The sequence below is a fragment of the Thalassophryne amazonica genome, chromosome 1 (assembly GCF_902500255.1).
Source record: "Thalassophryne amazonica chromosome 1, fThaAma1.1, whole genome shotgun sequence".
Taxonomy (NCBI): Eukaryota; Metazoa; Chordata; class Actinopteri; order Batrachoidiformes; family Batrachoididae; genus Thalassophryne; species Thalassophryne amazonica.
In genome coordinates, this window is record NC_047103.1 from 13,527,852 (window position 1) to 13,554,340 (window position 26,489).

Consider the following 26,489-nt stretch of genomic DNA (forward strand, 5'->3'; position numbering starts at 1 on the left):
AAAAAGGTTCAAACAATAAACACAAATGCACATTTTAAACAATATATACAAAATGGTCTATGCGTTTTGTTGTCCATTGATACGGTAAACAGTGCCTTACGCAGAGAAAGCAACAGAGTTATCCAGTAACATTCACATGCAAACTAGTGGAACAATCCTGATAGTTACACACTCTTTGTTTGAGCATGTGAGATTGTCATCAGAGGCTCTCCATCTGGGAAATCCCAGATCGGGGTCTGAGGACCTGCTGCAGCCTTCATCCACCTTCACAGCCATTGGATTACAAGCCATCATCTGTTCCGCCTGATTCACCCTTGAGGACTTCTTGCTTCACCAGAGCCCTGTTAGCTGTCTCGTGTTGAGGGTTTCTGTTGGGTCTTCATGGCTACACTCGTGGCCACAGAGCACAGGGCACCATATTTCACGCCAACAGACAACCCCAACTTGATCCGTTACCCAGGTGTCACAACGTGGATGAGGGGTTAGATTTTCACATTCACTACGTAATCATACTGGATTACTAATCACCAAATGTGATCACCAAATCAAACAAACCAATCTTGTCATATTGTCAAAAGAAAGATCTTGCGGTGATTATTGGCAAGACCCTCACGTTTCATGAACAAACAACTGCAGCCATGAAGAAAGTGTACAGCGCACGTCCCCCAATCTAGATGAAATATTCATCCTCTTCAAGAGCTACGTCAGACTGCACCTCGAGTAAGTCAACGTCATCTGTGGCCCGATCTTCAACGGCAATCAGGGTGCCATCGAAAGGGTGCACCATCAAGCAACAGAGCCACTTGATGGACTCAAAGACTTATCTTACCAATTCAGACTTCAAAGGCTTCAGCTGTCCAGTTTGTAGCAACACAGTTGTAGATTGGATATGATCCATCTGTACAAGATTATCCTCAATATATAGACTGTCTATAAACCAAGCTCTTGTGCCCGATGTCAGCACCCATGATTATTCTGTAAAGCTCTTCAAACCTTGAGCAAACCGGTACAGCAAAGCAATCTTCTTCAGTCATAGAGTTAATAACTGGAACAATAGCTAGCTCCTGAGTGGACAACCAGCTCGAGTTGAACAGATCAGAACCCAAAGGCATATATGCCTTATTCCTCAAAGACTAGCCTATACTACTACTATATTAATAATACATCATTTTGAAGAGTAGAATTAAACTGCACTGCATGTTATGCTAACCATATGTCACGCTTGTGCAAGCATAATATAATAATGGTCGTGACCGTATAGACCCAAACCTTAAACAAACCTTACTCGACCCTTCCCCTATTCACCACAGAAAAATAAATTGTATTTTCAACCAAGAATTGAGCGAATATTGCCCTGTTGACAGTCAAGATCATTGATGATTACACACCTCAGTCACTTGTTGAAATGATTTTTTGGTTTGATATGCTGTTCTCCTTTTTACATGAAGTATGGATAGCTATGCAGGTATGACTAGGAAAAATGTAAACCTAAAGCCAACCCTACGTGGCCTTTTAATTAGCGGATCTTCTGAAAACAAATCAGAAGGCTAACTGCCACTCAAAGAGATGCAATGGCTTCAACTCAGACCAAAGCTTTTGGACAATTGCAGTGTCTTCCTTTTGTCAGCCAATTTTTTGACTTCACTTAACATCCGCAAGAGGAGCAGAAGCCTATGCAGGAAACCATGTTTCAATATCTCATCTAATTCCTGAGATATAGTTATTAATATATTGTAAATGACTCTATAGGCTCTCAGTCATCCAGGCAAAGATCAGAAACTGCCTGAAGTTTAGCTGAGACAACTGGGCTACTTGTTGAGCTGGGAAATGTTTCACCAGTCACCCAAGTGGCTTCATCAAAAACGATGATGTTGACCTTGATCGATGACCTTGACGTGACCTGTGCTGTGAGAAGATTGTCCACTGAGTTTATCCACTAAGAAGATGTAAGTCCTATACAGGCCTTGAGACTATCCCCAGATTCTTACTGTGAAGTAAGTGAAAGTCTACAGCTTCCCTTGGATGGGACACCAGTCTATCACAGGTTACTACCCCAGCCAAGGCCAATATCCATTTACAGCTGGATGGACTGCTATAATTAAATGAAGTGTGTTATTATCCAAGAAGTTTAAATGAAGTTGCTCTTTGTGTTTTGACAGGCAAACAAACAGACAGACAGACATGACCAAAGATAATAGACCTGCATGTACGTAGCATTAGTCAAATAACAACATTCTAAAACAGTAATGCACGAAATGATACAGTACCTAACCAGAATGGCAACATCCAACATCACAATGGAAACATTTTCAACATATCTACTACTATGAGCAACAGGATTGTCCTTGTGTCTCACATCAGCCTGTAACCAAGGTTCTTGAAATGAAGCAATATGTCCACCTGGTGGATATTTTTCCATTAATGCAGGTACAACAGAATTTTGCCAAAAGCTCAAGTATATACTGTAAATATTTCATGTGATAGTTGTGGACAATTCCCTGAGCAAAAATTGGAGCAGCCAAAATAAACATTACAATTATCAGGCTGGTTGGTCAGAAACAGTTAGACACAAATACACGACTTGAACAAACAGCTCTGGTTGCTAAAAGGCTTTACTTGTGAGGATAGCAGAGATCAGTACACGAGTAGGCAGTCCAGAAAATACAGGAGTACAAAAAACATCAGGCTGAGGCATAGTCGATCAAACGACAGGAGGTCAGGAACATTCTGAGGCAGGCAGAACTATGAAACACAAGGAACAGAGCTGGAAAGAGGCACAAGGCACATCAATCCGGTGAGGGACTAAAGCACCCAGTGACCTTATACAACCCCAAGTGAGGAGCTGCAAATCAGATGTGTGTGGAAAGCACCAGAACAAGGGCGTGGCCAGAGGGAGTGAAACACCCACCACCAAGAACTAAGAGACAGACAAGAGAGACAGAGACAAACAGACCCAAGCAGAAAAACCCAGCAAGAGAAAAACCATACAGAAAACCAATGAATCAGAAAAAAACTAACAAAACAGACCAGAAATGTAAAACCAGTTAACAAGACAAACCTCAAACCCTGACCACAATATCAGCAACATTTACAGATATTTGACCACGTTTTAGGTATGACACCAATAATACAAATAGAACATGACATCAGTTTCCCTCTTTATGTGTTTACATTGTGCCTATACTTATGTTCCAGTGCTTGTTTTTCTAATATAAATTTTTATTTTACAAGTTTTTGTTGTTTTTAAACTACGGTGTTATTATGTAAATTTGGTATTGTTAAGCACTTTGAAATATATGAGCTTAGGTGTTCATATTTTTCGTAAATGTCAATTTTCATGATTAAGGAATTTTATTTTGAAGTCATAACCGATTGAACACTAGGTTGCATTTACAGCGTAGTTACAGAAGGTAAATGTCGTGTCACGTGATTAACAATAGACTTGATGGGAAATGTAGTTCAGGAAAATCAATGAAATTACCCAGTATGCACTTGCGTTTTGGAAACTACGGGCGCGGAAAAGGAAAAGTATAACTTAGTTTTCTTGAGTGCAGGGCGTTTGAGCAGCCGTTAAACGTTTGAAGAAAACGAATGTATTTAATAATGTAGTAACAAATGTTTGTACTGTTTCTCCCGATATGTTTTAGCTTGAATAAAAGCGCGTGTTTGGCCTTCACGTCGGCATCTCTTTGGGCTAACTAGCGTATTAGCTGTGATGCTAATAGTGGCTAACGCGACACCAGCAAGTTGATGTTAAATTTAGACAACTGTTTAAAATAAAAAAAAAATGTCTGGCTTCAATTTCGGATCGGGGACTCTCAGTTCTACTAACACAGGTGGAGGATTTATGTTTGGAGCCGCAGCCAGGTAATAACACTTCAAAACGTAACTTTGCTAGCATTAGCGTAGCCAGTGTTTAGCTGACATTAGCATGTAGCTGAATGTGGGCGTTCTGTTGCATAAAAATATTAAGCGATACATTATTCGTAATATTTTTCAGAAATCGAATTTAAGCAAGAACATGAGCAAGAAAGTTAAGACATACAAGAAATTTATTTTCAGGTATTAATAATCTTAATGTGGCAAAAAAGGTTCAGAAACACATGCAAGTTTAACCCATCTGTCAAGTCTAACAGAATTTTTATTTAAGATCTAACTCTGGATAGGAAAATGTGTGCCGTTAAATTTGAGCTGGACAATATGGCAGAGATTTTAATCTGGATATGTTATTACAGTTTGTTTCTAAAATGTAAATTTTATTTGTGTCCTCCCTCTTTTGTTGTACTTTTGCAATGACCGTGAAGAGGTTCTGATTCATTAAACCTTGAAAGGTTCTGAGACACTTCGCCCCGTCAGTTTTGCCTCCACATCCTCCCTATTATATAACTGTGATATGGTATTGCGTGCATATTTAGTATGCTTTATTACTATGTTTATTGAATGTGCACAGACCCAGCAAAAGCCATCCAAACTTTATCATAAATGCTTATAATACAATATCAAGTGCTATACCTCGTATAGACCACGAGGTCCATTGGGGTTGCTGCTGATGTCTGGATTTCGAAAGCATGAATGGGGCGAGAGTCTGCGGCTTCCCCTGAACTAGATGCCAGTCCTACAAGGTTAATTTTCCAGCAAAGGCGGATACCTGTTAACAGCCAGTGTCACGAGCTGAGATTACCCCCATACTAGAGTTGTATATTCGTGCCTGTGCAAAAAACAAGTACATTGTTCTGTACCATGTTTACCCTGTCTGTGTGCAGACCAAATTCAGGTTTTTCTGATCTTAGCTCCACAAAAACAGGAAGTTTGTACTGTAGCGAGTTTATCCTTCCTGTGTGCCTACCAAAAGCAGGTTCACAGGCAGGTTATTTTTCTTCATAAATTGAAACCAGCTCTCATTCCTTTCTGACGATCCCTGTTCATCATTAATGTGCCTTTTTTGTGGGGCATCCAACGATGCGGTTCTCTGCCATGGACAGAACCATTATTATCCCCCTTCACAGCTTCATAAACTAAAGATATTGTCCCTCATGTAAAAGAAAATAATAATATCCTTCACTCCGTGTGTGTTGTGGGATTTGCTGCGGCTCTCTGCCATCACTTTTTACCAGAATTGGGGCAACTTTAACTTTTGACCCCTGTACAAACTGAAACTGACCTTTGTCACCATTCTTGCTGTAAAAGGTATAGTTTGGACTATCTATGAGGACTTTTATGAGGTTTAATTTAACACAATTTTTTCATCAACTTCTTCTGCGTTTAGAATGCTCAATTTGGTAACCTCACAGAATGCGAAGATACTTAAAACTACATGTTAGCAATTAACTTTATGCTGATGTTCTATCAGTTGATGTAGTCACAAACTTAAAATTTATAAACTCAAATTTACTGCTCACCCAGATTTGGCCCTGAAAATGCTCACCTATATTACAGAAATATAAGGAAATATGTCACAAAAAGAACAGTGTTTTTTTTTTAAGGTCACTGGCACCCCGTATGAGGAATTGCACTCACTTTTTCTATTATGTAACAATCTTGGGCCATTTTGACATCAAATTTTGAACTGACCAAAATTCAAGTAAAATTTTGCCTGTTGGAAAAACTAACTTTGCCAATCCTATTCAATCTACTTGATGGGTATATGGTGAAAACTTCATCACAATCAGAGTTGGCCATCCAGCCACCCCCGCATGATTTTCTCTGACACAGCTCATTAAGGTGAATTTCCATCCCATTACACAGAGGGGAAAAAAAAAATCCTACTGAGAACCATGGTGCTTGGTTTCAGTGTGAAAAATTCTTGATTCACACCCCACCCCTGCCCTTTTCGCCGTGTAATGTTGGAATTGCGTCAGGTTGACCATCTGGTGTAAAAGTTCTGTCAAATCAACATGCAGATCCACATCGGCTCTGCTGTGGCGACCGCAAGTGCAAACGGGAGCAGCTGAAGGAACTTACTTTTCTAAAATTCCAATAATAAACCCTCAGGTTTCTTCATGTTTCAGTCATTATAGCCGTCACACTGACAGTATTACTCAATTTTATATTGTGATAAATACTGATCAGTAGGATGGAAAATAGTTTTTTGTCATATTACCCAGCCTTTTTTACAAAACATTTAATTGCTTATTAAAATATTTGGTAAAATTTGGTAAAAAAAATCTGTGTAAAGTACAGTTTTGGCAGTAGGTCCTGGTCAAATTTGCTTTGTAAACTTAATGTTGTGCTCCTGTAGTGATTAAAGGTGCCCTGACACTTGCACTACTTTGATCCACACACTTGCACACACTTGTCGTGACGTTCTCACTCGCTGTGTTCCCAGCTGGACAGCGTGCTTTGTTCCACTGGCTGCCACGCATTGTGCGCTGGAAGCTGCATATGTAAAATAATTATTTTGTAGCGGGTTAGTCATTTTCTGTCTGAGTTGGCTATTGAAAGTAGCTCTAATCACTTCCGGAATCACAGAGGAGCACTCCAGCTGCTCCTTTTCTCATGCGCGCGCGTTTAATGAGGTGAAGAACGTATTTGGAGCCATCTAAAAATGTAATGATTTGTCATGTTTATATTGTAATGGTTTTTTTTTTTTTTTTTTTGGTTATATCATTTTAATTGTAACAATGTTCTGGTTTCTGAATGTGTTTTACTTCTGCTGGTCTGGAAGAGCAGTGATTGAGACTTTTTTTCTCTCTGTCTCCTTTTAAGTGCACCTGCAGCCAGCACTGGTGGCTTCTCCTTTCCTACTGCTCTGGGTACAGCAGCTGCAGTCCCTGCCTCCACTGCCAGCACCACCACGTCTCTTGGTCTCGGAGGGAGTCTCTTGGGTCAGAAGCCCTCTGGAGGTTTCACTTTCAATACACCCTCCTCCAGTAAGGAAACTACATTAATACCCAAATGTCAGCACCAACAAACTGTGCTTTGCTTTGCTTTAAGCGTGCAAAATTCAAACCTGTTATCTTACAATGTTGATTTGTTACAGGTGCGGCACCAGTGACTGGCCTTACATTGGGTAAGATGGTGATTTGAGAGGCCTATGAAATCAGTTGGTGGACACGTCTGGGAAATAACACATTGTGATGTTGATGTACTGATCTGTCTGATGTTAAAGACTTAAAATATTTGGAAAAGATGACAGGAAAACCTGTCACAATGTTGAAAAAAATTTAAAAAGGGAGGAGGGGCGGAAGAACACATTTCTTCCCTGACCCAAGGACCATCGCTCCACAAACACTTGTCCTGTGCACAGACATACAGAAGCATTCGCAGCAGGGCTGCCACAATTAGTTGTGTAGTCAGGATTACCTTGACTATCAATATCAGTAGTGACTAATTTCATAATCAACATCATCTTTTTTTTTTTTTTTCTTTGTTTTTCTTTCAAAACTGCCGCTGTACCTTCTGCTGACTTTCTGTCCTTGACGCACATGCATCGTAGTGGTAATCCGGGTCAGCTATGATGTCACCAGAAAAGATATGCCCAAACAATGTCATGACTAGCCGGAAATGGAGCTGTAAAGTTTGGAAGCATTTTAACCAAGTTAAAGAGAAAAACGTGCAATCCAAAATCTGCAAGGCAGAACATGACTTCCACGGCACTACAACAGTGATGCAGGAGCATCTGAGAAGAAAGCATGTTGTGGGACAGTCGTCGTGGTAAGCTAATTGGTTAGTTATAGCCGCTAACATTAACGTCTGTAGCTACTTATTTATATTGATAACTGCAAACGTTGACATTAACGATGATTTCATTAGCCTTAGCACATATATGTTATGTGTTTGCTGTAACGTTATAACAGCGATGTCTTGTTTGAATAGGAAATGTGATTATGCTAATTAGAGCTGGGCGATATGGCCTAAAATTCATATCACGGTATAAATTGAATCCCTTCATGGTAACAGTATATATTGCGATATGAACGCAAGTGTAAAAATTATTATGGAATTGTTTCTGAATGGGTTATATACTCCCTTAGCAAAGCTAAATTGATTTAAAAAAATAACAAACAAAAACATAATGTAATTTTGAACATGAACATTTATTGTGCAGTTCTCAAAACTCATAATTAAAACACAGCACTCTATGGTGCAGATTAGTGCAAACGAACACAAACACCATTTTTATATCTTAGAATGCAAATATAAATTGTAAATTTCAAAAACATGAACAAATGTAGCAAAAAATATTTACAGCTATTTCCATTAAAATGCAGGAAATGCTTCAGGTGTTTTTTTAATTTTTTTATAAACAACTATGTACCTGCAATAAGATGCCACCCAAATTCGTTTTGTGCCACTCAGGAAAAACAATTTCTGTCCAAAACAAGACCTCTCTGACTTGTGTTGGAGATGTAATTTTGTACATTGGAGTGATTTCACACTTTGTCATTCTTGCTTCTGACCAGCTGGAGGCAGTCTTAGTACTTTTGTCTGCCTTTGGTGGCATTTTGTCCAGAAAGTCCTCAGAGACCACCCCATGTGGGTTGGTGATCCTGATTGGCTTAGGTCATTCATTTCCACCAATGATAAAGGGGAAGGTGTGTTTTAATCTGCATCTCCTGCCCCGAGATGATGTTGAATGAGGAAATGAGACTGTTTGCTGCGGCATTCGGCGAATACATGCACCCAATTACGACCATAAAATTCACAAAAAATCATTGTGAAAATTATTAATCATAATTCACATTGTAGTAGGCCTATTAACAGAATTTAACAACTGGTATAGAGCTTGAAGTGTGCACCGTTTTTTTTTTTTTTTTTTTTTTTTAAACCACCTCCTCCTGCTCTGTTATCTCTGTGTTTGCATCAACAAGCATTATCGCGATTGGTCGCTGGAGTCCAAATCTCTACCACATATACTGCTCACCCCTCATGTTAATGCTTTATAACGCTGCGTTACAATGCTAAAAAATGTTTCTCTTCAGTGGAGGACTTTGTTACCAAGCCAACAACATGGGGGAGGTGATGGTCTAGTGGTTAAGGTGTTGGGCTTGAGACCAGAAGATCCTGGGTTCAAATCCCCGCCTGACTGGAAAATCACTAAGGGCCCTTGGGCAAGGTCTTTAATCCCCTGTTGCTCCCGGTGTGTAGTGAGCACCTTGTATGGCAGCACCCTGACATCGGGGTGAATGTGAGGCATAATTGTAAAGCGCTTTGAGCGTCTGATGCAGATGGAAAAGCGCTATATAAATGCAGTCCATTTACCATTTAACATGCACACCTTGGCAAGCAAATATCCTGACTGAAGCAATCTTGAGCATGTTTTTGACTGACATGAGACTGATCTCGCTTCACCACAATGATGGAAAAGAAATATGATGCAGCCTTTGAGAAGGCCAGTCTCTCTCTCATTATTTTTATTTTTATTTTTTTGTCTCTCTTGCTCTGAAGTTCAATTTGCTTTATTGGCATGAATGTATTAACACTATATTGCCAACCATAGCACATAGTCAAATAAATAAATAATTAAATGATATAATAAATAATAGTAACATTCAAAGACAAATGACAGCTGCATGCTGGTGCGATAAGCCACAATTTCCGTATGATCTGATTTGTCGACTAATTGCAAAAATAATAGTTGACTAGTCGATGATCAAAATAATCGTTTGTGGCAGCCCTAATTTGCAAACCCCGAGGCCTCGTCTGTCTGTTTGTCAAGATAACTGTCAAGGCCACAACCTGCTCTAGCTTTCCTTTAATCTCTCTCAGGCGCTGCAGTCAGCACCGCTCCCTCAACTGGCTTCAGCCTGGCTTTCAACAAGCCCACTGCTTCAGCAACGCCCTTCTCTCTCACCACCACCACTTCCTCATCTGCTCCCACAGGGGCCGCTTTAACATTTGGCTCTGTCCTAACCTCCACCGCTCCACAGCAGTCTGCATCCACTGGTTTCACTCTTGGTCTCGGTGCCCCAACAGTTGGTACTGCGGCATCCACAGTCCCCTCGCTAGGTGGAGGTCTCTTCACCAGCACAACGTCAACAGGTGAGGAGCAAATAGGTGACCTCTGAGGATGCACATCAGTCTTTACATGTGATCTTGAACTACAGCAGCACAGTGGTGAGACATCAAAGGTGCCTTAGCTCTAAAATGAACAAGCTGTTGCTGCTGCTTTTTGCAACAATTCACACATCTAACTAGTACATCACTTGTGTTTACGTTTCAGGTTTGGGCCAAACCACTCTGGGAGGTGGTGGATTAACGTTGGGTTCTTTGTTGGCTACCTCCACAGCAGCGTCGACTGCTCCGGCTCACAGTATTGGTCTGGGTGGAGTGGACTTCAGTACGTCATCCGATAATAAGAGCGACGCTTCATGTGGAGCCACCACACAGTAAGTCCTGTGAATCATCTGTATATGGTGTGCAGAAGCCATAGTTTTATGTCATGCTTTATATGCACTTCTTGGCAAAAAAAAAAAAAAAAACATATTTCATTTCATCAAACTACGAGGACTGTTAGAAAAGTATCTGACCTTTTATTTTTTGCAAAAACCTGATGGATTTGAATCACGTGTGCTTGCATGAGCAAACCTTGAACCTTTGTGTGCATGCATAAACTTTTTCACGCCTGTTGATTGCATCATTTTCTGGTAAGCAGCCTTTGTGTGAGGACATGTGCAGTGCGCTCGGTGGATTTTCATTACAAGGAAAAAGACGGAACGACTGGAGCAGCGCCGCATCAAATTTTGCCAGAAACTGGACGACAGCCAGGTGGAAACCATTTGGATGATTCAGACGGCTTTCGGTGACTTTTCATTCGTGTGACTATCCGAGAAATTGTGGAAGAGGTGGGCATGTCACAGCATGTCCTGTGAGACTTCAACACGGAGGCGCTTTTGGTCCGCCGTTAGCAGCAGCATGTCTTTCACAGCCACTCTTTTCATGGCCAAATCTTCTGTCACAGTGGAATGTACCGAAAAAGTGCTGATGTCCACCTCTTCCGCAATTTCTCGGACAGTCACACGACAGTCCCGCATCACCACAGCGTTCACTTTGGAATGATCTGCTCATTTCAGCATGTTGATGGCCGACCAGAGCGTGGCTCGCTCTCCACCGTTGTGCGGACGTCTTTAAACCGGTTGTACCGCTCCTTAATCTGTGTGATGCCCGTAGCATTGTCACCGATGCATGCATGTTTTTTTTTGTTTTTTTTTATTATGAATGGCTTTTAGAAGTATTTCTTCAGTCTTCTGTTCTAAGTGGCTTTCATCTTTGTGTATGTACTAGGCATGTGGAGATTAATTGATACAAATTGATATCGAGATAAAAATGTGTGCAATGCGAGTGCATCGATTCATTCAGTGTGCACAGATTCAATTGATGGGTGAACTTGTGATCGCATCGCTCGCTACCTGCTTGCATCATTTTTTTTTTTTTTTGTTGTTATTAAATGCACCACGGACAAAAGCCAGAAAGCACATTTCTACCACAACAAAGCCACATCAATAGCCTTTTTTGCTTAACGATTCCCTTATCGGTCCTTCAGTTCGGGACATCGGAGCGGCCGTTGCATTTGAGGGTGTGTATTGGGAAAATGATCATTTCTCTACGTTAATTGTAGACTGCAGCAGGTCTGCTCAAAGCAACGCTTCTACCCGCTATTCACTGGTTCTCTGCTTTGCTGGTTTTCAGAAGTGGCAAGTCCACAGTTTCTTCATTGACCCCTCTCATAGCCATTTAAAGATGTCAATCGTGAGACAGCTTTGTGTAGATTAAAGTCATGAACTGGGACTCTTGTCTTGTTGCGGGGAAGAAACGAGAATCGTCCTCCGTTCCACACCGGAGTTTTACGCAATGATTCTCTGGCGTGAACACCAGCTGGTGCTTAAACTGAAGTTGTCCATTAGATAATAGTAATAATAATATCCTCTGTTTTATGGGACTAAGTGCATAGCTCCAAAGAGCCGCATAGATTTCGGTCAGAATTAATAACTTCAGAGCAAATTGCCCTTTTAAATCAAATGACACCTCTTTCCAAATGTTATAATACAAAATGAGACGTCCTCCATTTTTTATGAATTACATCCTGATGTGCAGTGCAGCCAGCAAGAGCTCAGCTCAGAGTCTATGGAGTTACATTTGTGTCATTAATGCTTTTGACAAAAACTACAGATTTTATTTCTATTTCTGTCCAGAGATCAAGAATCCATCATGAACATCAAGGATCCAGTAACCATGTACAGATTTGATTAATTTTCATTTATGTCCAGAGATCAAGGATCCGGTGACCTTTAAGACACAATAAAATGTTGTTGACATAGAAAACCTGTAAAGCCTACTTTTAGTACACAGAAAATTCACAAGAGTCTGATAAGAAAATTGATAAAGAATCAGATTGATAAGCGGAATCGATAATGGCATTGGTATCGATAAAATCTTATCAATACCCATCCCTATCGTATAGCACCAAATCGCATTGTGAGGAATTGAATCGCCATCAAATACATATCACATCGCATCGAATGGGGAATGGGGTGAATCATATTGTCACGTATCGTATCGCTGACAGTGTATCGAAGTGCGTATCGAATCGTCAGTGATGAGATTCACGTGCCTAGTATATACTGAAAAGTTGACTGATTCTATCACAGTTTGATTGGTTTAGTTTTCTGAGAACTATTAATGTTTCTCTCACTCTCTCTCTCTCTCAGGGACAGTAAAGCTTTGAAAGATGAGAACCTGCCCCCAATCATTTGTCAGGATGTGGAGATTTTCCAGTAAGTGTGGTACAAGTACCAGTGATGGTACTCTTCATTCTCATTTAGAGCAATTTGTTGGGGGGGGGGGGGGCGGTAGAAGAACTGGCACCTAGAAAAAAATTCTATATAGACACAGGGCCAAATGCGTTCATTGGAGTAAAACTTTCTATTCAAATTTGTGTTTGTAAACTTGGCGCACTGTGATGGTCAGAAAAGATTTAATACAACTGAGTCCTACTATAGTCTTAGTATGACAGTCAGTAGACATATAGGGCTGAATGATTTATTAAAAAAAACATTCAAAGCTGATGAACCCGCATGGAGATAACACCAAATTTGACATTTTGCATTAACTTGAGTATTGCGTGCCACTGAAGCAAAAAGTAGCATTTTTCAGCACTTTTGACTGCCTTTCAGAATTTGCCAATTTTCCAGAATTCCTCCCATCTCAGATTGACACTGATCGAATTGAAGCTGGGAAGTAATTGCTATATTGAGACATTTCAACCCTTGTGTCTGATGATTTGCGGGCGTTGATGCTAGATTTTACAGTCGCAAATCATCAGACACAAGGGGGTTATTCCCATTCTAATCCAATTCCATTGTTTGCATGCTTTATTTTTCTGTAAGTAATTTGGCCGGTGAAGCTTACCGTAGCAACAGCGTCTTCATGCCAAACTGGAAATCCTGTGAGCAGACCCACAGATTTCTCCATCTCGTCAACTGCATTGAGTAATTCCGCATCAGAATCCACACCATTACTTTTGTATGATAGATTAAATTCACCCATTCGGCATCGTCATTGCTCCATCAGTTTCTCTCGCTCTCAGCTGACAGTGGCATTATTGACATCTGTGTAGCAACGCGGTCAGGGTGCAGAGTAATACATCAAATGTGAAGCAGTCGAATATTTTGCCACATCAATTTGATATTTTATGGACTGAAATCTCACATGATTAACCAATCAGATTTGTGGAACAAATATAATTGGATTTGAATGTGGGTTTTCAGCACTTACTACAGATGAGTAATATTCAATACATTTGTGTTAATACTTTTTTATTAAGTAGAGCAAGAATTAGGTTCTCTTTCATCTTCATGTTCAGTCATTAAAAAAAAAAAAAAAAATTCTTGCCAGCACCCATAAATTTGTTATACTGTTTCTGCCCTCACTGCTGACATAGCAACAAAAGCAGGGCACTTCTGACACAGATTAACTTAAAAGAGGGGAAAAAAAAAATCCAGAGTATTTATCATTGTAACGGTGTAACTTTGTAGAAAGTGACTTTGTTTCGAACAAACCTGGTTTTGAGAGAATGTAGTGGAATTTTGATGTAAACAGCACATCTCTCTGCCTCGTATTTAATGATTAAACAACACAAATGTGCATTTGTTCTGACTTCTTAATGAATTTGCAATGCAAATTTGCTGATTGACTGATGCATGTTTTTCTTTTTTCTTCATCTGTGGAAACGCGATACAATTTCAATTTATTTTCATTTATATAGCACCAAATCACAACAAAGTTGCCTCAAGGCGCTTCACACAAGTAAGTTCTAACCTTACCAACTCCCAGAGCAAGCACACAAGCGGCAGTGGTAAGGAAAAACTCCCTCTGATGATTTGTGGAAGAAACCTCAAGCAGACCAGACTCAAAGGGGTGACCCTCTGCTTGGGCCGTGCTACTGACACAATTTACAAAACAGTTCACAAAATGAATATACAGGAAATGTTGCTTTGTGACCCGCAGACCTTTTATTCACCCTAGGGACACAAAGTAGTCCTGCACCCTGAGATACAGCTAAAAGACATGCTGTTTGTTTTGAAAAGATGCACAATCTGTCACATAAATGAAGGTTTCTGATTAACTGCTTTGTGTCAAAGAGCTTTTTGTGTTGTCTGAGTCTGACCCATCATTAATTTCCACTTTTGCTATTTTGTAGAAAATTTGTGAAAGAGCAGAAGCAGGTTCAAGAGGACATCAGCCAGATGTCCTCGAAGGCCATTTCAAAAGTCCAGGATGACATCAAAAGCCTTAAACAACTTCTCTCTGTCAGTGCCAGTGGCTTACAGCGACAGGCACTGGCCATCGACAAGCTGAAGATGGAGACGGCGCAGGTAAAAAAAAAGAAAAAAAAAAGACGACAATTACAATACAAACCTGAACAAGCTGTCAAAGTACAAAATGGGAAACCAAAATTGTTGGCCAGTGTGTACTGAACACAGTATAGATAAAAGATTCACAGACTCTGAGCAGTATTTTGCACGCACGCACACACACACACACTTTTCGACCAAAAGATTTTTTGAGTTTTTGTTCTTGATGTGGTGAATCTTGAGGTATAGTCAATAATTACTCAAACCAGTGTGACTTTGACAAACCGAAAAGCAGTTGGTTCTCGTCGAAATTTTACTTACCAGAATAATGTGGATTTTGTGTATTGTGCAATAGCAGCAGTTTTACAAGTTTTTGTTTCTGACTGCAGCAGTAGAAGATGCAGAAAGGCCCACATCAGTTCTCAGTTGACTGTAGGACTTGTTGTGCTTATGGGCCTGTATAATAGCAGAGTGATATTATTTTAAATGGTGAACTGTGTTTGTGTGTGTGTGTGTCAGCTCAAGCTTATGTTCTGAAAATGTAGAACCAAAAACGTACCAGAACTTGTAATGCAGAAAAGCAACTTTCTTCTTCCCTCTTAAGGAGTTGAAGAATGCCGACATTGCACTGCGTACCCAAAAGACTCCCCCTGGTCTTCAGCACGAGAACACAGCTCCCTCAGAGTAAGTGAGCATGTTGGAAAGCAATTTAGAATCAATAAATAAATAGGTGTTTGTGGTTGGTTGATCTCCACATTTTCTTTTCTTTTTTAAGCAGAAATTCACAAGTTTCTTAAACTCTTCTAATTTTTGTCTCCCTTTTGACCTCACAAAATCTGATGCTTAGCTTCATAAATCAGTATGCCCATCCTCACAAAGTAGTCAGACATTTTGTATATGTCAGGTTTTTTATTAACAAATTTATTCATGTTGTGTTTCATTTGTAGTTATTTCCGTAGCCTGATAGAGCAGTTTGAGGTGCAGCTGCAACAGTACCGGCAGCAGATAGAAGAGCTGGAAAACCACCTGACCACGCAGAGCAGTGGTTTCCACATCACCCCGCAGGGTCAGAGGAATGTTTTCTGTCGACATGCATCCAGATTGTCTCATAGGAGACAAAATAACTGTTTATATTACTGCTGAATCCTGTATCCAGACTCCAGGTCTGCTGTTGGGGTATACTCGCATATTAAAGGACATGTTGCACAAAAATCATAAGAGCTTGGAGTTAGGCGATTAGTGGCCATCCAGTGACACTTTGCACCGATCGCAAGGTATATAGCATTCGCAGCAAACAGTTACGGAGACAGAGTACTTGTGTTTCAGACAGCATTTATGTAGCGTTGAGGAAACATCCCAGGGCCTTGTTGAATGGGGTATACATAGTAAATGGACTGCATTTATAGAGCGCTTTTCGATCTGTATCACAAGCTCAAAGCGCTTTACAATGATGCCTCACATTCATCCGTTCACACAGACACTGACACATCGATGTCAGGGTGCTGCCATGCTAAGTGCTGACTACACACTGGGAGCAACTAGGGGATTAAGGACCTTGCCCAAGGGGTCTTTGTGGTTTTCCGGTCAAGCTGGGGTTAGAACTGAGGATCCTCTGGTCTCAAGCCCAACGCTTAACGACTAAACCATCACCTCCCGTGTAGCTACTAACGTTAAGAATGGAGTCGCAGATTAATTGCAGTTTACATAAATGTGATGTCGTGTTATGATCACTCATTTTTATTGAATTGAATTTATTATATGCCCATGCAACAAAATTTCACTCATATACAACAACAAAACTCATAAAGTAGTCAAAGAAAAATAGACGGTAAGAGAGAGAGAGAAAAAACTATGTACATGGTGCCTAAAGGCGTAGGCAGAAGCAAAGCTTATCAATGCCTACACCTCTCCGTGAAGTCAAATCAAACCAGGCATGTGTGCCTGTTCATAAACGTTAATTTTTTAAACGAAATCTGAACAACAGCAGTTCATAATTACAATTAAAAGAAAACAAATATTTCCCAAACAGCTCCCAGTACAAGCTAGTTACCACCTACGTATTTCAGTAGAAATGGTTCAAGAATAACACCACCTTCATACAACACAGCTCAACCACTTTCATCTAATACATATCTGGAGAATACATTTCTTTGTATAAATATTTGAACCGGTTGATATCTGGACATCGCTTGAGTTTCTCAGGTAGATTATTCCATTTTTTTAGGACCACAAATGGAGACACAGACGTTTTAAATGAAAACTTTTAATTTTAATGTAGTCACAGTAAAACCAGCAGCTCTCCACTGTGAGAGGACTTAGTGCATGTGCACATCCATTAGTCATGAACGTAGCCTGTTAAACAGTCTGCTCGAGGCTCATCTTTGTGCATGCTTATAAGTGTTGTCATCAACGTAACTGAAAAATCTAAGGCAGCCTGAAAAATGGCTGACAGTTCCGCATGCACATTCACAGTGGGCGCTATGTCGAGATTAAAACAGTGTGCTGCCCCTTTAGATAGCAGACTCTGTACACATCAAGATCCAAAATCTGACACTCTGTCAAAGTAAAATAAAAAATAGCAAGGAGAACAAAATACAAAAGCAAAAAGACAGAACACTTGTAGAATGAGTTCTAAGATTAAATATGTATTGCCCACACCATCATAAATAAAATGAAATAAATTGAAATCAAAGAAGTCGACACGCACAGATGGTGCACAGTTGACAGCCGGAGAACAATGTCTATGTCCATGCCAGCAAAGAGGTCCCGACTGGCACTGTCATTAATCAAATGAATATAGAACTGAGTGTTATCTTCCAATGTACACTCAGTATAAAAATGATTATTAATTTTGACCCTCAAGGTTTTTGCTTTTGGTGAAATAATGTTTCTCTATATGCAGTAAAAGAACTGTAAGCATCCAAAATAATTTCCTTGCCGTGTTTATAAAATAGGAAATGGGAAATTTTGGAAGACCTTAAATGAAATTAAAACATTAACTTTCACTGGGGGCTAATAATTTTGTCCTCATCTGCATATACTGTTAGTATAGGCCCAAGTAGTACAGTTATACAAAATTATCAGTGATTTCTCCCCATTTTGTATTTCCCACTTGATCATTCCTGACAGCTACATCCTCCACGTCAGTGGCAGCAGCCCACTGCTCGACCTCTGGCTCCAAATGGTAGGGCAGTATTTCAGCAGACCCTACTGCAACTGCCTCAACCATCATAATCATCATCAAATTTGCTGCCAGATGTCAGGGTGACTTCCCCATCGTATCTGATAAATCAGAGCCATCACTTTCAAATGAACGCTCAGAAGCTTTGTTATCGGACATAGCATCATTCGTTTCACTCTGTCTGTCAGCCATCGGAATGTTACTGCATTTGCTAAAATATACGTCACATGGTGAGAAATACCGAGTAAATGCACCTTGACACTTGCACAAATTTGATCCCCGTACTGTGATGCAATCTGGTGTGCCAATGAGTAAACCCACCGTAAACTGTGCACAGCTGTGTGCCAGTGTGCAAACAAAATTTTGAAATGTTCAAAATTTCTGGTACGAATTAATTTCGTGCCACTTGCCTGAACTAGTTGTGAACATTGTGCAGCCTATTTTGAAACACTGCGCGTCCATGTGCGCAGGGCATCTGAACCTGAAATTAGATTATGAAGAGGTGCGTGTTGCCCGTGGGGATCCACGGGCACTAGATTGGGTAGTGTTTATGAAATTGGTAGCTGGCATTTTTGTGGTAAAGGTGGTAATAAATTAAGCAAAACTTCTACAATGAGTTGGAATGGCGTGTGAGTCCAGAATGTTTTAGAACCTTTGACCTCAAGAATTTTTAGAAGAACTCAACCATTTTATTTCCTGTTAGTCATTTTTTATGTTAACCTCTTAAACCCTAGAGTCCCCAAATTTGGGGACTTGCCCTGTTTTGGAACATTTGAACACTCATAACTAACCAATGCTGACACCAACATACACTTATTATACATCAAAATGTCAAGCGAAGTCTCCTCTACAAATGTATCCACTTCATTCACATATCAACTAACCACATCTGAAACTCCAAGCAAATAAAGACATAAATTGGAATTCATTTTTTGTGGAAAAAACCTCATTTACTCCTACCAATTATTATTTGCTTTCATTTTTTTTGCATCCACAACATCCCCTAGGACCTGTCTTTTAGCTTATCCAAACTTTTGCATTTTTGACCTTGTACAAGCTGAGAAATAAATCATAATGTATGGGTATGTGAGTTTGGTGAAATAGGCTCTAGGGCTTAAGGGGTTAATTTACTGTCTTAATGTATTTATAAATTGTTTAGGTTCTTGTTATCATATACACTGTTATTTCATTTCTACTTTTACTATTTTGTCATTTGATTTTTAAATGGACCACAATGGAAATAAGTGTTTTCACTTTCTTGTGTCATCCATATATTTTTATTGTATCTACAATTATATTATGTACTTGCATTGACCTTAAAATCACTCACCACACTCACGCTTTTATTATAAAAACGACTTACCACCCCGTGCTGGAATGGCGTGAGTCCAGAAAGTAGTTAGCAACAAGCAGGCACGCATGCACGCACAGCTGCTGTAAGCAGGTGGTTTTAATTTGACAGACAGTGGGTGAAGACATTAAAACCACTAAACATTTCACTCATAGTACCAACATGAAACTTAAGTCACTCCTGGTAATAGCAACATGAGACGTCTAAATTGCCGAAACCAGTTGTGCAACAAAAACACAAATCAATAACACTAACAACACTGTTAAACTAACATAAACCAAAATAACATTTAAAACCTCAAAACCCCGAACTCCCATGGTGCATTGCAGCACAGCGTCTATTTTGTTTATTGGTTAGCTAAAATTGCTAATGTCTCCAAAAATATTTGCCCTATCATCTTTCCGTTTTCACAGCATTCATCCTTGACCCAAAATACATAAGCAAGCTAAATGGCAAATGTCAGCTCTCCCTGGTTTTTGCGTGATTGAAGCCACGCACACACACACACACACACACACACACACACAGAAGCCACTTGCCTATTATAATATAGATAACTTTAACTTTACAGATACATTATCCAACTCTTAAGAAGGAATGAAAATGCAACTGTTTTACCAATCCATTACTCTGTGTGTGTGTGTGTGTGTATATATATATATATATATATATATATAATCAACAATTACCTTTGAGACAAGATTTCAAATGCGTTCTCCACCACATGACACACACGAGACAAACTGCAGCTGTAGATAATTTCTCTGCAATTCTGGGAGCGACAAGAGAATGGTTTCATCAGTCAGGTTCTGAGCGAGAATGCGTCATTGGCTACGAAATTATTTTTTGTAGTGTGGCGTCAAGTGTGACAAAGAGGGATGCATTGGCACAATGAATTGCGCAGTAGTGTGGGGATCAAATTCATGTAAGTGTCAAGGTGCCTTAAGATGTTTTCTGGAAATGCACCTGCTGACTTGCTGTGCGACAGGAATAATTAGCAATAAAATACATCAGCTACCACTTATTATTGCCGTATGTGCGCAGATAGACTTACAATCATGAATACTTTGATGTTGTTCTTTGGTAACCGGGATGTTAAATAAGTGCAACATGTCCTTTAACGTCGCAGTTTTTCCAGTTCTACAGAGTTTTTTAGACTCTTTCAGCTCAGTGTTTTATTTTTGCAGATTGCACTCTTGCTGTAAGTTTGAATGTCATCACTGTTAAACCATCACTGGAAAAGTGCATAGAGCATGAAACATTTTGTTAGGAGTTGGTGAAAACTGTGATGAGAAACCAGGTTTCATCTTGCCGTTTTCTGTATCACAAGATTGTAGCTGACAACATCTGTAACAGACACTTGTATTATTTGTATTTTAATATAATTGCAGTCTGGTGGCCAAATGATTAGTATTTTTTCCTTCCCTCCAAGTTGGGGGGCGGTGTATTAATATTCCTGCTGATCCTTATTTTTTTTCTCTTCCTTAACATTTGCAGATGTGCTCACAGATGGTTTCTCTTCTTTGTGTCTTTGTCCTCACAGATCTCACCCTGGCGATGCAAAAGTTGTACCAGACTTTTGTTGCACAGGCCGCCCAACTCCAGTCTGTTCATGAGAATGTGAAGGTCGGTTCCTGTGTGTGATCATAGACCAGTTAAATATTATTATTCCACAGCACGGAGTGGAAAATGTGGGTTTTGGCCTCCGTAATCTGTCCCATGAAGATCTTAGCTGTTTAAATCTCGAGTCTTGAAGTTATACTTCAGAAAAGGCGTTAACACTTTTTTTTTTTTGTCTTCTCATTTTTATTCATCTGTCATGTCACAGATTTTAAAGCATCAGTATCTTTCGTACCGCCGGGCCTTCCTGGAAGACTCCACTGACGTCTTTGAATCCAAGCGTGTGTCGAGGAGGAAGTGGCAGAATGCACCGCGAGTCACAACCGGACCTGCCCCGTTCTCCAGCGTTCCCAACGCTGCAGCGGTTGCCATGGCAGCCACACTTACCCAGCAACAGCAGCCAACTCCAGGTCTGACTGCCTACAAGTTCTAGAAAGTTCTCCTTCTCTACCCCTGTTTCAGTAAAAGACGGGAGAGGAGAGGGAATGCAAAAACTGTTTGAGGGAAGAATCTGTGCATTTTAAGGGGTGGAGAATATTGTGCACCCAGGTATTTAAAAATAGATTAGAATGAGCGATTAAGAAAACAATAAATTGTGCCAAGCTGTTTTACAGGTGCTTTCTCAAATGGTAGAAATGTAGGAGGCAGACGTTGCTTGGTAAACTTGTGCTGCCTTACCACATCATCTCTGGTAGTGCTGAGAAATTTTTGAGACAAAAATACTGTTTGTTTGGACCCATTTATTGGGTGAGCCTTACAATAACAGCTTGAGGATGCATTACAGGAAGACCGTGTGGGAACTTTGTCAGACCCGGGCGGTGTTGGTGCCAAGTTGCAGAACTACACACTTGAAAAATGCCACACAAACCCAACGCGATACCAGTGATGTGATGGGCCTCACTACCAAATGACTCTCTGTGTCTTGGATGTTGGAGCAGATGTCAGGTTGTTGAAAGAAGGATGCAGCCTTAGAGAAAGTTCAGCTCTCTCTTTGACTCACTTGAATCTCAAAATTAGGGCTTCAGGTTTGGAGCCAGTTTTATTCTGCTGATGTGGGGAGCACCTGATGATTTAAATTTTCAGTGAGGTTACAAATCTTAGTCTTGCTGTGTTTTAGATCGTAGCAAATACAGTGCTAGTCAGGATTAGATGTGTATCTGTGTGTGTGGCGGGGAGGGGAGGGCTAGTATTCTAGGATGTGTTTGGGTGACCGGTTTATTTATAATTCATAGACTTGTTATAAAGTAGCTCCCACTGGGTTTAGTCCGACTACTAAGAGGTTGTTTGCATGTAAGGAAGGTCTAACATATTGAACGGCACTTGCTGGTTTCACTGAAAATATATTTTGTAGAATTGAACGAAGCATGCATCTTATATCTTTCTCCAGGTTCGAACCAATAACAGGCCGCACGTACTTAAAAATGAACAGTCACTTATGTGTGATACGAGGCCTACATGAACTTGATCTGAACAACAGCTCTTTTGTAAATCAAAAAAGGCAATGTACATTGATTGTGTACACTACTTAGACTTATTCTGAGAGTACAAAGATGTTTTATTTAACAGTATTATGGATGCAAGAAGATTTAAGATACTACCTAATGTTTATTCAGAGACCAGTGTCTTCAGCTTTTATTGTAGATGAACATATTCCAAAAAGTTAAATAAAGGCCTGTACAGTAAAATAATAATTAAAACCTGTGGGCAAATTTTACCTCAACACCATTGACATGTTTATTTATGATGCCGTTTTTACGGGTATATCACCTTCTCCTTGGAAAAACAAAACAAAAATGACTGTACTGAAGTTATTGTACTTGGCCCCACAAATCTTAGAAACATGGTGTCTAACCAGATCCTTACTCTGGATGGCATTACCCTGACCTTTAGTAATACTGTGAGAAATCTTGGAGTCATTTTTGATCAGGATATGTCCTTCAATGCGGATATTAAACAAATATGTAGGACTGCCCATATTGGCCTCTCTTCATTGGCTTCCTGTTAATTCTAGAATAGAATTTAAAATTCTTCTTCTTACTTATAAGGTTTTGAATAATCAGGACCCATCTTTTCTTAGGGACCTCATAGTACCATATCACCCCAATAGAGCGCTTTGCTCTCAGACTGCAGGCTTACTTGTAGTTCCTAGGGTTTGTAAGAGTAGAATGGGAGGCAGAGCCTTCAGCTTTCAGGCTCCTCTCCTGTGGAACCAGCTCCCAATTCAGATCAGGGAGACAGACACCCTCTCTACTTTTAAGATTAGGCTTAAAACTTTCCTTTTTGCTAAAGCTTATAGTTAGGGCTGGATCAGGTGACCCTGAACCATCCCTTAGTTATGCTGCTATAGACTTAGACTGCTGGGGGGTTCCCATGATGCACTGAGTGTTTCTTTCTCTTTTTGCTCTGTATGCACCGCTCTGCATTTAATCATTAGTGATTGATCTCTGCTCCCCTCCACAGCATGTCCTTTTCCTGGTTCTCTCCCTCAGCCCCAACCAGTCCCAGCAGAAGACTGCCCCTCCCTGAGCCTGATTCTGCTGGAGGTTTCTTCCTGTTAAAAGGGAGTCTTTCCTTCCCACTGTCGCCAAGTGCTTGCTCACAGGGGGTCGTTTTGACCGTTGGGGTTTTTCCGTAATTATTGTATGGCCTTGCCTTACAATATAAAGCGCCTTGGGGCAACTTTTAGTTGTGATTTGGCGCTATATAAATAAAATTGATTTGATTTGTACTGCGGCCTGTTTCTGCAGCTTTTCTCTCACAGTTTGTAGTTAAAGTGCAGTTATTTATCTATGGTTATCAGGGTCATTTCTAGTCATGGTGGTGTGGCATTAAATTTGAAAGCAATATTCAAATTTAATCAGGCTGTAAAAGCAGCAGGGTTTGACAGCTCACATTGTAAATTTGAAAAGTCAAGCCCAGCACTTAATCCACAAATGTATTTCTTTAAATTTGTGATACTAATCCTAAAATGCAAAATGTCTAAAGCGAGAAATGAAAGGCTGAATAAAAAATATTTTGGAAATTAGTAACCAGGTAGCAGTGTGACATGACTCAAAATCGTTAACATGAAGTTTGAAGTTCTCTTTAAATATGAGTCCCACAACTCTTCTTTATTATTTGGTTACAGTAGCATGCACGAGTTTAGGAATCTTTGGTGTATTATACATCTGAATTTTCTTTGATTTGGCCTCCATTACAATCACTAAAATTTATGCTTTTTAAACAAAATCGAATTTCTGCAACATACAGTGAGGAAAATAAGTATTCGAACACCCTGCTATTTTGCAAGTTCTCCCATTTAGAAATCATGGAGGGGTCTGAAATTTTCATCTTAGGTGCATGTCCACTGTGAGAGACATAATCTAAAAAAAAAAAAAAATCCGGAAATCACAATGTATGATTTTTTTTTTTCTTTTTTTATATAATTTATTTGTATGTTACTGCTGCAAATAAGTATTTGAACACCTGTGAAAATCAATGTTAATATTTGGTACAGTAGCCTTTGTTTGCAATTACAGAGGTCAAACGTTTCCTGTAGTTTTTCACCAGGTTTACACACACTGCAGCAGGGATTTTGGTGCACTCCTCCATACAGATCTTCTCCAAATCTTTCAGGTTTGGAGTTTCAGCTCCCTCCAAAGATTTTCTATTGAGTTCAGGTCTGGAGACTGCACAGGCCACTCCAGGACCTTGAAATGCTTCTTACGGAGCCCCTTCTTAGTTGCCCTGGCTGTGTGTTTGGGGTCATTGTCATGCTGGAAGACCCAGCCATGACTCATCTTCAGTGTTCTTACTGAGTGAAGGAGGTTGTTTGCCAAAATCTCGCAATACATGACCCCATCCATCCTCCCTTCAATACGGTACAGTCATCCTGTCCCCTTTGCAGAAGAGCACCCCCAGAGTATGATGTTTCCACCCCCATGCTTCATGGTTGGGATGGTTTTGTTGGAGTGGTTCTCATCCTCTAAACATGGTAAGTGGAGTTGATTCCAAAAAGCTCTATTCTGGTCTCATGTGACCACATGACCTTTTCCCATGCCTCCTCTGGATCATCCAGATGGTCACTGGTGAACTTCAAACAGGCCTGGACGTGTGCTGGCTTGAGCAGGGGGACCTTGCTGCCCTGCAGGATTTTAAACCATGACAGCATCATGTTTACTAATGTAATCTTTGTGACTGTGGTCCCAGCTCTCTTCAGGTCATTGACCAGGTCCTCCTGTGTAGTTCTGAGCTTTCTCAGAATCATCTTTACCCCACAAAGTGAGATCTTGCATGGAATCCCAGACTGAGGGAGATTGACAGTCATCTTGTTTCTTCCACTTTCTAATAAATAATCATAACAGTTGTTGTCGTCTACCAAGCTGCTTGGCTGTTGTCCTGTAGTCCATCCCAGCCTTGTGCAGGTCTACAGTTTTGTCCCTGGTGTCCTTAGACAGCTCTTTGGTCTTGGCTATGGTGGACAGGTTGGAGTGTGATTGATTGAGTGTGTGAACAGGTGTCTTTTGTACAGGTAACAAGTTCAAACAGGTGCAATTAATACAGGTAAAGAGTGCAGAATAAGAGGGCTTCTTAAAGAAAAATTAACAGGTCTGTGTGAGCTAGAATTCTTGCTGGTTGGTAGGTGTTCAAATACTTATTTGCAGCAGTAACATACAAATAAATTATTTAAAAAAAATCATACATTGTGATTTCCGGATTTTTTTTATTTTTATTTTTTTTATTTTTTTAAAGATTATGTCTCTCACAGTGGACATGCACCGAAGATGAAAATTTCAGACCCCTCCATGATTTCTAAGTCGGAGAACTTGCAAAACCGCAGGGTGTTCAAATACTTATTTTCCTCACTGTACATTAAGTGTAAAAAAAAAAAATGTGTATGTCAAAGCCAAAATAATGGAATGCATAAGTATGGACACACTTCGAGCATAATACCACTACATGTGATAAGTCAGGGCATGGACACATGAACAAATTTCAGAATCACAGAATATGTCTTGGAGAAATTGTTTTAGTGCTGTGTGGTGAATTTGTCTGGAGTAGGCCATTTTCAAGGAGATTAGTGAGGGAAGCCACCAAGATGCCATGACGAATCTGCAGGAGTTACAGGTGTTTGTGGCTGTGATTGGAGGAATATGTGCTTACAGCTGCTTTTGTCTGTTGCTTCATGGTAGAGTTCAAGCCCCAGTGATTCCCAAATATTTGTATGCCACTGTGCGGTAGCTATCCAGCACTCCATGCTAGCCATTCAGCTGTATAGCTGCTGGGTTGAGCTAGAATAATTAGTGACTACCCAGGTGAGTTAATTACTTGAACGGGATGTTTGCATGATGTGCGCTTATCTATCAACTGACAGCAGACAGTCTGTGTTTTTGGAGCTGTTTAGTATGAGGTACCGCATAATTTAATTTGCATTTGAATACAGCTAAGCTAACGAAGATAACTTTATGCTTGTTGGGCATTATTCACATCTTCCACCCCAAAAGTATTATTCTGAAGTTGGCTTCTAATTCACAGCTTCCAGTCTGACAGTTAAAAGGAAAGTTGT

The 26,489-nt window shown here is 40.1% G+C and overlaps 1 protein-coding gene across 3 annotated transcripts in view; it reads left to right on the forward strand.

Annotated features, from left to right (window-relative positions):
• The first annotated feature begins 3,460 nt into the window (after positions 1–3,460).
• The window catches only part of nup58 (nucleoporin 58), a 47,014-nt gene continuing 23,985 nt past the window's right edge, over positions 3,461–26,489 (forward strand). For 2 of the 3 annotated variants that reach the window (XM_034164855.1, XM_034164931.1), the window contains exons 1-11: positions 3,462–3,867; positions 6,706–6,869; positions 6,980–7,009; positions 9,709–9,981; positions 10,163–10,328; positions 12,648–12,713; positions 14,639–14,813; positions 15,397–15,476; positions 15,740–15,858; positions 20,868–20,950; positions 21,153–21,354. In XM_034164855.1, coding sequence (XP_034020746.1) covers positions 3,788–3,867; positions 6,706–6,869; positions 6,980–7,009; positions 9,709–9,981; positions 10,163–10,328; positions 12,648–12,713; positions 14,639–14,813; positions 15,397–15,476; positions 15,740–15,858; positions 20,868–20,950; positions 21,153–21,354 — 1,438 coding nt within the window. In that variant the 5' untranslated portion in view covers positions 3,462–3,787. Of the gene's footprint in view, positions 3,868–6,705; positions 6,870–6,979; positions 7,010–9,708; positions 9,982–10,162; positions 10,329–12,647; positions 12,714–14,638; positions 14,814–15,396; positions 15,477–15,739; positions 15,859–20,867; positions 20,951–21,152; positions 21,355–26,489 lie in introns of all 3 variants that reach the window. The other variant, XM_034164772.1, reaches the window with a different exon arrangement.